This window comes from Anomaloglossus baeobatrachus, chromosome 1 (assembly GCF_048569485.1).
Source record: "Anomaloglossus baeobatrachus isolate aAnoBae1 chromosome 1, aAnoBae1.hap1, whole genome shotgun sequence".
NCBI lineage: Eukaryota > Metazoa > Chordata > Amphibia > Anura > Aromobatidae > Anomaloglossus > Anomaloglossus baeobatrachus.
Genome location: NC_134353.1, coordinates 739097147 through 739109228, shown reverse-complemented (window position 1 = coordinate 739109228; position 12082 = coordinate 739097147). Strand labels below are relative to the sequence as shown.

The 12082-nt window shown below is 44.5% G+C and overlaps 1 protein-coding gene across 1 annotated transcript in view; it reads left to right on the top strand.

Annotated features, from left to right (window-relative positions):
• DNAH10 (dynein axonemal heavy chain 10) overlaps positions 1-12082 on the top strand; it is a 238147-nt gene that overhangs the window by 87982 nt on the left and 138083 nt on the right. The window contains exons 25-29 of the mRNA XM_075322704.1: positions 2103-2314; positions 7456-7612; positions 8088-8321; positions 8407-8529; positions 8635-8868. Coding sequence (XP_075178819.1) covers positions 2103-2314; positions 7456-7612; positions 8088-8321; positions 8407-8529; positions 8635-8868 — 960 coding nt within the window. The remainder of the gene's footprint in view (positions 1-2102; positions 2315-7455; positions 7613-8087; positions 8322-8406; positions 8530-8634; positions 8869-12082) is intronic.

The following is a 12082-nucleotide window of genomic DNA, read 5'->3' as shown; positions in this document are numbered from 1 at the left end:
CATATGCAATTCTTCAGTGTTACTGGGCTCTTCCGTAGCTGTAGAGGCGAAGCTGCCTCTTTTTGCATTGGGGAGCGCGCAGACAGGATCAGCGGCACAACCTTGGTTGAACTGATGATCTAAAATGTCAGTATTTAGCTGCTCACCACCCTCTGTAAACAGGAAGCTGGGAGGCTGGGGAGCATTACGCTCCTGAAGATAAAAGATGAAAAAAATGCTTTAATAAATTTTAGTAGATATTTCACATTGATCATGGTTCTAATTATATTTTCTTTTTATTTCCCTAAATTAATTGTTCAGTACGTAAATATAGATGACTTATCCTTTGCACGTTGCGACATCGCAAGCCGATGCTGCGATGTCGCACGCGATAGTCCCCGCCCCCGTCGCAGGTACGATATCGTGTGATAGCTGGCGTAGCGAAAATTATCGCTACGCCAGCTTCACATGCACTCACCTGCCCTGCGACCGACGCTCTGGCCGGCGACCCGCCTCCTTCCTAAGGGGGTGGGTCGTGCGGCGTCATAGTGACGTCACTTGGCAGGCGGCCAATAGCGGCAGAGGGGCGGAGATGAGCAGGATGTAAACATCCCGCCCACCTCCTTCCTTCCGCATATCCTACGGAAGCCGCGGTGACGCCGGTAGGAGATGTTCCTCGCTCCTGCGACTTCACACACAGCGATGTGTGCTGCCGCAGGAACGAGGAACAACATCGGACCGTCGCGTCAGCGTAATTATGGATTACGCCGACGCTGCACCGATGATACGATTACGACGATTTTGCGCTCGTTAATCGTATCATCTAGGCTTTACACACTACGATGTCGCATGCGATGCCGGATGTGCGTCACTTTCAATTTGACCCCACCGACATCGCACCTTCGAAGTCGTAGTGTGCAAAGCCCGCCTAAGAATCGGTCAACAATACCAGATTAGTGGGGGTTTGACTCCCGGCACCATCGCTGACCAGCCGTACCCTGTGCCAGCGACAGCCAGATATGATCAATTGCAGAGCAGCACAGCTCCATTAACTGCATAGTAGTCTCAACTGGCTACTTCACATCTGCCAATGAACAAGGGTGGATCTGCAGTACCCCACTATGACCACTATGCACATCTGGTCGCTGATGGCACCAACACTGATTAGTTGCTGTTATTGTAGAAATTAAAAAAAAAATAATCAGATATTTAGCATACAAAAATGGCTATTTTCATATCTGCCCAGTAGCCACTTCAAGGCAATCTCATATTACTGGGAACCTACACTGAACTAAAGCCTCTCTCTAGGTTTTAAATCCTCCATGTGTATGGGCGAGTAGGAACCTGCTAAGAGAATAAAATCACCTTTGGCTAATGTGGAAGAGGTGCACAGTCAAAAGCCATGACCCCATAATCTAGACAAAAAGACTGACGGCACTCCCAAATATGCACTGTGAACAGGTGCATAACTGAACATGACATAATGACAAAAAGAGACAATTGCACTCTGAAATGCTAAAGCATGCAAACCATGAAAGTAAGAATATAGACATGCATTACTGCTAAAGAAAAAATTGAGATATTTAGCATATAGAAATGGCCAATTTTATATGTGCCCAGTAGACACATCAAAGCAATCTCATATTACTGGGAACCTACATTGAACTGAAGCCTCTCTCTGGGTTTAAAAACTTCCATTAGCCACAGGTGATTTCATTCTTTTAGCAGGTTGCTACTGACCCATACATATGGAGGTTTTTAACCCAGAGAGGCGTCACCATTTCACCTATCTGGAGTGCCAAATTTATGTCTGTTTATCTACAAGTCAATGTCCTACAGAGGTATTCAGAGTTCATGTTGGATTCTTTATGATTTTGAAGTCCTGATTTCCATTGGGTGTAATATTATGGAGGTATTCCCCTTAGAAGCCCATAGAGCTCCAAATAATAATGACTATAGCCACTCCTCTGCACGTGACCTCTGAGCCCATGGCTCTGACATGCCATGCATTTCTCTTATGTGAATTTATAATTCACTCAAGAAAAATATTAATATTTAAAATGTACTTTTCTATAATATGTATGATTTCTGTACTGTTACAACAAATGTATTTATGTTTTTAGCTTGCTAAAGAAGAATGGTCTCAGACACTGTGGGCAAATTTAAATGTTCAGATTCTCCAAGATGGAATTGATGGATTTCTCAAAACTTTCAGAAAACTTTCCAAAGAAATTCGTAGTCTGCCAGTAGCTTTTCACCTGGAGTCTAAAATGAAGGCGTTTAAAGACTCTATCCCTCTACTTCTTGATCTGAAAAATGAAGCTCTGAGAGACAGGTATCAATCTTGTTGGTATTGTAGTTTGTTAATGAAGCTATTATCCTATTATAAAATCGTATTAAATCTAGAAGACAAATTGCAATACACACTAAATTCTTGTCTTATTTATAGTCCCTGACAGGACTGGCAAAATATGCTGTTCTTAAAGGGAATTTGTTAGCAGATGTTTGCTAAGTAATATGAGAACAGAATGATAAAACACTGAAATCAGGTATGAATCACTTATTAGGCTGTGCGCTGTTGTATACACACAGGTTTTATCACTAGGAGATTATCACTGCCTGCACTGCAAGGCTTGTGATAAGTTGTCCAACTACATGTCCTCCTCTGATAAGCAGCTCACTGTCAATATACAATGTACACAGAGAGCTGTGGTGTGGGCGGGGTTAGTTTTCTGAGCTCTTCTACATCCTACATCTAAGAACTCTGATTGTGTCATAACTGCCACCCAGTAAACTAAAGGATGCTTTACACGCAGCAACATTGCTAGCGATGTCGCTCGTGAAAGCACCCGTCCCCGTCGTTTGTGCGTCACGGGCAAATCGCTGCCAGTGGCGCACAAAATCGCTAGCACCCTCACACATACTTGCCTAACGACGTCGCTGTGGCCGCCGAACCGCCTCTTTTCTAAGGGGGCGGTTCGTGCAGCGTCACAGCGACGTCACACGGCAGGCGTTCAATTGAAGCGGAGGGGCGGAGAGCAGCCGCAGAAAAGTCATGCCCACCTCATTGCCGGAGGACGCAGGTACAGTGTTGTTCGTTGTTCCTGGGGTGTCACACGTAGCGATGTGTGCTGCCTCAGGAACAACCTGCGTTCAGCACCATCAACGATATTTGGGATTTGAACGACGTGTCAACGATCAATGATTAGGTGAGTATTTTTGATCATTAGCGGTCGCTCGTACTTGTCACAAACAACGACGTCGCTAACGAGGCCAGATGTGCGTCACGAATTGCGTGACCCCAACGACATCTCGTTAGCGATGTCATTGCGTGTAAGGCCCCCTTAAGTTATACATCGTTGGAGGCAAGGTCACTTTGCCTACAACATGCTGTTCTCAGATGAAGTAGCAAAAACCTTCTGACAAATTCCCTTTAAGATGCACACATTTTGATTGGTATAAATGAATGCTTTTGTTTTTTTGTAGATATTTACTTCTAAGTTACTTTGACACTAAAGCTTTACTTAGGGCTTATTTAGACGTCAGTAATTTTTGCCATACACAAAAAAAAAATTAAAAATTGAAGCGTCATCAGTGCTTTTTGTGATCATAGTTAGATCAGTTTGGTCAGAGTCTCAGTTTTTACCATAAGGGTGGATTCTCACTTGTGAGTTTCTCGCAGTAGAGCAATGCGAGAAAAACTCGCATTGGAATCGGACACATGTTAGTGAATGATTCAGCTCACATTTGCGATTTTTTTTTTTTTTCCTCAGTCCAAATCGGGCTGGGAAAAAAATCGCAGCATGCTGCTTTTTTGCAAGTTTCTCGGCGAGTCTCTCCAATGCAAGTCTAAGGGCGGCTTTGCACGTTGCGACATCACACGTGCGATGTCGATGGGGTCAAATCGAAAGTGACGCACATCCGGCGTCGCAGTCGATATCGCAACGTGTAAAACCTTTTTGATACGATGAACGACCGCAAAAGCGTCGTTATCGTATCATTGCTGCAGCCTCCGACATTTCCATAATGCCGGTGCAGCGACAGGTGCGATGTTGTTCCTCGCTCCTGCGGCAGCACACATCGCTGTGTGTGAAGCCGCAGGGGCGAGGATCATCACCTACCTGCCTCCCGGCTGCAATGAGAAGGACGGAGGTGGGCGGGATGTTTACATCCTGCTCATCTCCGCCCCTCCGCTTCAATTGGCCGCCTGCCGTGTGACGTCGCTGTGACGCCACACGACCCGCCCCCTTAGGAAGGAGGCGGGTCGCCGGCCAGAGGGACGTCGCACGGCAGGTATGTGCGTGTGAAGCTGCCGTAGCGATAATAATCGCTACGGCAGCTTTCACTAGATATCGCACGTGCGACGGGGGCGGGACTATCGCTGCAGCATCAGTAACACATTGTTACCGATGTCGCAGCGTACAAAGCCCGCCTAAGGGTGCGTGTAAAAAAATCGGATGTCACGGGACGGCACTCACACCATCCTGGTGACATCCGATTTTCTAAATACATTTCTCGCATGTTTCCTAAAACACTGGAAACGAGTGATGTGTCACAATGTCTGTCAATCTCTATTCTCTCAGTCGGTCTCTCCCTCTCGGTCTCTATTCTCTCTCTGTCGATCGGTCTGTCGGTCAGTCTGTTGGTCGGTCACTATCTCTGTCCCTCTCTCTCTGTCCATGTTGGTCTATCCCTCTGCCCCCCTCTCTCATACTCGCCGATCCCCGATCACCGGCGCGGCGCTGCACGGCGTTCACACTGCTCCAGCGGCTTCTCCTCTTTTGAAAAAGCCGGCCGCTCATTATTCAATCTTGTATTCCCTGCTTTCCCCGCCCATCGGTGCCTATGATTGGTTGCAGTCAGACCCGCCCCCACGCTGAGTGACAGCTGTCTCACTGCAACCAATCACAGCAGCCGGTGGGCGTGTCTATGTTGTGCAGTAAAATAAATAATTAAAAAAAACGGCGTGCGGTCCCCCCCCAATTTTAATACCAGCCAGATAAAGCCATACGGCTGGTATTCTCAGGATGGGGAGCTCCACGTTATGGGGAGACCCCCGGCCTAACAATACCAGCCAGCAGCCGCCCAGAATGGCCGCATCTATTAGATGCGACTGTTCTGGGACTGTACCCGGCTCTTCCCGATTTGCCCTGGTGCGTTGGCAATATGGGTAATAAGGAGTTAATGGCAGCCCATAGCTGCCACTAAATCCTAGATTAATCATTGCAGGCGTCTATGAGACACCCCCAATGATTAACCTGTAAATTAAAGTTAATAAACACACACAGTAAAAAAATCCTTTATTTGAAATAATAAACAATAACAAAGACCCTTGTTCACCACTTTATTAAGTACCCAAAAAATCCATCCATGTGCGACGTAATCCACGGAGGTCCAGTGTCGCTTCCAGCTCTGCTACATGAAGGTGACAGGAGCTGCAGAAGACACCGCCGCTCCTGTCACCTCCACACAGCAACTGAGGTGAGTATCGCGATCAGCTGATGATGTCAGTCAGGTTACTCGCAGCCACCGCTGGATCCTCCAACTGTGACAGCAAGTCACCCGAGTGACAGCGATAAAGTCACAGGTGAGTTGCGGTCACGGGGGGAGAATACAGCTGGCCGCGGGTAACCTGAGTGACAGCAGCACTAATCGCACTGCTCAATTCAGTCACTCAGGAGATTAGCGGTCACCGGTGAGTCCTTCACGAGTGACCGCTAATCAGGACGCCACACAGACAGAGCTGCGGCATGACAATGAAGTCGGGTGAAGGTCACCCGAGTTCATTCTGATCGTGCGGCTCTGTCTGTGTCTGCTGTCATCTGCCATTCAGCTCTGCTACATGGCTGTCTGTGTCTGCTGTCAGTGGCCATGTAGCAGAGCTGAATGACAGATGACATAGTAAAAACGGATCCCATACGCATCAAACACGCATTACACACGCTCTGTTATCCTTGAAATAATTAAAAAAAAGGAACGCTTTTGCATTGCACACTGACCTAACGTGAACTAAAATCAGCCGAGTTTTTTTCAGCTAACTCGGACCGATTTTACTTGCATAGATGTGTTTCCAGCCTAAGAATTTGGTCAGATTTCATCAGTTTTTCTTAGATGAAAAATATGAACAAATGCTTCTCCAAAAAAACTACTCCTAAAAATGGACAGCACACCAGAAGGCATCTAAGCGGCACTTTGCACACTACGACATCGCAAGCCGATGCTTGCGATGCCGAGCACGATAGTCCCCGCCCCCGTCGCAGCTGCGATATCATGGTGATAGCTGGCGAAGCGAATATTATCGCTACGCCAGCTCTACATGCACTCACCTGCCCTGCGACGTCGCTCTGGCCGGTGACTCGCCTCCTTATTAAGGGGGCGTGTCGTGCGGCGTCACAGCGATGTCACACGGCAGGCGGCCAATAGAAACGGAGGGGCGGAGATGAGCAGGACGTAAACATCCCGCCCACCTCCTTCCTTCCGCATAGCTGGCGTGAGCCGCAGGACGCAGGTAGGAGATGTTCCTTGCTCCTGCGGCTTCACACACAGCGATGTGTGATGCCGCTGGGACGAGGAACAACATCATAACATCGGTCATTTCCAAATTATGGAAATGACCGACGCTACACTGATGATGCGATTACGACGATTTTGCGCTCAAAAAGGATTTACACACTACGATATCGCCTGCGATGCCAGATGTGCGTCACTTTCAATTTGACCCCACCGACATCACAGCTGCGATGTTGTAGTGTGCAAAGTGCCCCTTAGTGCTGGCCGATTTTTTTCATGGATTCATAGACTTTAGGCACACTGAGACTTTCTAGTGATCCCACCAGCGATCCCGACCTGGCCGGGATCGTTGGAAAGTCTCTAATCAGTTGCTGGTGAGCTGTCAAACAGGCAGATCTGGCCAATGATGCAGCAGCGTTTAGAGACTTTCCAGCGATACCGGACCTGCAGAACGACCTCGCTGGTAGGGAACGCTATAGCACGCCTACGGGCTAAGTCGCTATCGATGTCGTTGTAACGGTGTCAAACACACCGATGCATGCTGCGCAGCAGGAAACAAAGGACCAAAAAATGGTCCTGAAAGATTTGTAGAGATCAACGGCCTCACAGCGGGGGCCAGGTCGCTGATGCGTGTCACACACTGCAATGTCGCTGGGGAGGTCGCTATTACGTCACAAAACCGGTGACGTTACAGCGATATCACTAGCGATGTTGCAGTGTGTAAAGGGGCCTTTTCATTGACAAGTTTGATCTGAAACATAGATAAAAATCAGACATTTCTCCAAGGTTTTGTGCTGACCACTCTCTCGGCAAAAATACACGGAAATGTGAATAGCCCCATAGACTATGGTAGATGCACGTTCTATTCGTGAAAACCATACTCGTATGAGAAAAACTGATGCCTGATAAAGCCTTTACTTGTCTGCACAAGTTTGTGATATTTCTTATCACATTTCATAATTTCAGACATTGGAAGGATCTGATGACCAAAACAGGGACAAGTTTTGAAATGAATCCTGACACTTTCACCCTGGAGAACATGTTTGCCATGGAATTACATAAGTATGCTGATGTCATCAGTGACATTGTGGCGTCAGCAGTTAAAGAGCTTAGCATAGAAAAGGTAAGACTTTCAGGGTGGGAAACATTTATTATTAAATTTAATAAAGAGATGATCTTTTAGCAGAGAAATGATTGAGATATGTCTGTCACCATGAAAATGCAGTCCAATCTACAGGCCCCAAATATAGAGCAGGGGGAGCTGAGAAGATTGATATAAAGTTTTGTAGGAAAAGATTCAGTATAAACTCTGTTTTAATTATCTTTTTGGTCTGGTGGGCGGTCCTAACATACATTTAGCTGTCAATCACTGATAGGACCGCCCACTGGACGGAAAATTACTAAAAGAGCAGAGGATTAAATCAAAGGTTATACTGAATCTTTTTTCACAAAATTTTATATCAATATATCAATCTACTCAGCTCACCCTACTGTATTACAGGATGCCTTCAGATTGGAGTGTAATTTTTTTTGTGGCAAGCTCCTTTAAACCAATTTGTATGCAATTAACTACACATTGTCTTCCTTTTTTTATTTAGGGTGTTAAAGAAATTATAGATACTTGGGAAAACATGAAATTTACTGTACAGAGGTATATAAAGGGTACTCAAGACCGTGGTAGTATATTAGGGTCTGTGGATGATTTCCTGCAAATACTTGATGACAATGCTATGAACCTACAGAGTATTTCTGGAAGTCGGTTTGTGGGTCCCTTCCTAAATACAGTACAACAGTGGGAAAAGACCCTTTCTCTTATTGGAGAAGTAATTTCTGTAAGTGAAGAATTATTATTATAGTTTTTAATCTAAAACCTTTTTTTGTAACATGATAGTCAATATTGTTTTGTCTGGTTTCCAGGTATGGATGGTTGTTCAACGCAAATGGATGTATTTGGAAAGTATATTTATTGGAGGTGATATCAGGTCACAGCTGCCAGATGAGGCCAAAAAATTTGACAATATTGATAAAATATTTAAAAGGGTGAGTATAATTAAATTGGATTATAATTATTGGTATTGATATAAACTTTGAATTATGTAAGTGGGTTTCCTCCATCAGTAACAATGTCCTAATCTAATTTTGTAGATAATGTCAGAAACTGTGAAAGATCCCGTTATAAAGCGTTGCTGTCAGGCCTCAAATCGACTTTTTGACTTACAAAACCTAAGTGAGGGTCTTGAGAAATGTCAGAAGAGCCTAAATGATTACCTGGACTCCAAGAGAAATGCTTTTCCTCGATTCTTCTTCATATCAGATGACGAGCTGCTCAGTATTCTGGGGAGCAGTGATCCCACTTGTGTCCAGGAGCACATTATTAAGGTGACTTTTTACTGTGCTGATATTTACTATTACTATCACTTACTATTTATTACTGTATAATTACTATGCAGACATACAGTGTTTTTTATTACATTGCTAATTGACATGGTCTTTAATGCACTGAAAAGCAGTAGAACTTGTCTTCAATTAATATATACTCTTCAGTTATATGGTGCTATATTTATATGTAGATGTGTATTTATTTCAATTACAATTTGTGCAAACTCTAAAGGGTGCTTTACACGCTGCGACATCGCTAGTGATTGCTAGCGATGTTGGGTGCGATAGCACCCGCCCCCGTCATTCCTGCAACATTTGGTGCGCGCTGCCGTAGCGAACATTATCGCTACGGCAGCGTCACACGCACATACCTTGTCAGCGACGTCGCTGTGACCGCCGAACAATCCCTCCCTCAAGGGGGAGGTGCGTTTGGCATCATAGCAACGTCACTGCGCTGTCACTAATCCGCCGGCCAATAGAAGCAGAGGGGCGGAGATGAGCGTGACGTAACATCCCGCCCACCTTCTTCCTTCCGCATTGCCGGTGGACAAGGTAAAGAGATGTTCGTCGTTCCTGCGGTGTCACACAAGAAACCAATAGATTTAACATGTATAAACAAGTATAGCCAATGCATTGAAATGCACCAAACTGGATGATTGAACGTGTGCACCCGGGCCCCACAAACACCATGAACATGGTTTATTCACATTCGAGAACGCAATACACTGTGTGCAGACTTATTAGACAAATGAGTATTTTGATCACATGATACTTTTTATACATGTTGTTCTACTCTAAGCTGTATAGGCTTGAGCCAACTACCAATTAAGTAAATCAGGTGATGTGTATCTCTGTAATGAGGAGGGGTGTGGTGTAATGACATCAACACCCTATATAAGGGGTGCATGCTTATTAGGCAACTTCCTTTCCTTTGGCAAAATCGGTCAGAAGAGAGATTTGACGTGCTCTGAAAAGTCCAAAATTGTGAGATGTCTTGCAGAGGGATACAGCAGTTTTGAAATTGCCAAACTTTTGAAGAGTGATTACTGAACAAACAAGCGTTTCATGGCAAATAGCCAACAGGGTTGCAATAAGCGTGTTGGGCAAAAAAGGCGCAAAATAACTGCCCACGATTTCAGGAAAATTAAGCGTGAAGTTGCCAAGATGCCATTTGCCACGAGTTTGGCCATATTTCAGAGCTGCAACGTTACTGGAGTATCAAAAAGCTCAAGGTGTGCCATACTCAGGGACATGGCCAATGTAAGGAAGGCTGAAAAACGACCATCTTTGAACAAGAAACATAAGATAAAACATCAAGACTGGGCCAAGAAATATCTTAAGACTGATTTTTCAAAGGTTTTATGGACTGATGAAATGAGAGTGACTCTTGATGGGCCAGATGGATGGGCCAGAGGCTAGATCAGTAAACGGCAGAGAGCTCCACTCCGACTCAGACACCTGCAATGTGGAGGTGGGGTACTGGTATGGGCTGGTATCATCAAAGATGAACTTGTGTGACCTTTTCGGGTTGAGGATGGCGTGAAGCTCAACTCCCAGGCCTACTGCCAGTTTCTGGAAGACAACTTCTTCAAGCAGTGGCAGAGGAAGAAGTCGGTATCGTTAAAAAAAAACATGATTTTCATGCAGGACAATGCTCCATCACATGTATCCAACTACTCCACATCGTGGCTGGCCAGTAAAGGTCTAAAAGATGAAAAAATAATTACATGGCCCCCTTGTTCACCAGATCTGAACCCCATAGGGAACCTGTGGTCCCTCATAAAATGTAAGATCTACAGGGAGGAAAAACAGTACACCTCTCGGAACAGTGTCTGGGAGGCTGTGGTGGCTGCTGCACGCAATGTTGATCGTAAACAGATCAAGCAACTGACAGAATCTATGGATGGTAGGCTGTTGAGTGTCATAAAAAAAAGGTGGCTATATTGGTCACTAATTTTTTGGGGTTTTGTTTTTGCATGTCAGAAATGTTTATTTCTAAATTTTGTACAGTTATATTGGTTTACCTGGTGAAAATAAACAAGTGACATGGGAATATATTTGGGTTTTATTAAGTTGCCTAATAATTCTGCACAGTAATAGTTACCTGCACAAACAGATATCCTCCTAAGATAGGCAAATCTTAAAAAAACCCAACTCCAACTGCCAAAAATATTAAGCTTTGATATTTATGAGTCTTTTGGGTTGATTGAGAACATAGTTGTTGATCAATAATAAAAACAATCCGCTAAAATACAACTTGCCGTATAATTCTGCACACAGGTATAACTCACCCCTCCTCCACACTTGATATCCCAATCTCTTATACCTGGTCCAGTTCTTCTGTAGCCACTCTCCCATTTTAATATGCTTCACACTAAACATTAATCTAGTTTAGAAATTACTCATCTTAACAGCTGTTAATGGCACGATAGTCTAGAAAAGTCTATCCATTTCCCCCGGACACTTCAAACTGGAAACCTTTATTCTTCCTGCTGGCAATCATATGTTCCATAATACAGTTGTGCTGCATTTTCGATATAATTTCTTGAATGGACGGTACAGACTATTGTTTCCATTTATTCGCAATGCTAGTTCTAGCTACTGTCAAGAGATGGGTGGTAATAACTGCATCATCATAGGTCATAGTCAATCCTAAAGACAGCAGAGCTGTTCCCGGCCCCAAATCAAAGGCATAGCACAAAACTTTACTCAGTAATTGTTTCACCTCTCTCCAAACGTATTGGATTATTCCACATTCCCACCAGATGTGAATTAACGAGCCCGGAGAGTTCTCACACCTCCAGCATGTATCTGAGGAATGCGGGAAGATTTTGTTTACTCTTACTGGTGTATAATACCACCTATAAAGAAGCTTTCTGGAGGTATCTAGATGATTAATGCAATGTGACACCTTTTTATGCAATTGGAATGCATACACCCATTGCTCCTCCAAGTATTATACTTGTTTTTATTATGTATGCCCCTTTTGATATGTAAAGCGCCACAGAATAAATGGCGCTAAAATAATCTAATATATAAAGCTGAATGTGTGTATGTATGTCCGGGATTGGCATCTGCACCATCGCAGCTACAGCCACAAAATTTTGCACACTCACACGTCTGGACCCCAAGAGCGTCATAGGCTATGTTGTGAGGCGAAATTTTAAACCTGCGCGTTCCAATTTACCAATCAATTTTGCCCCTATCTACATAA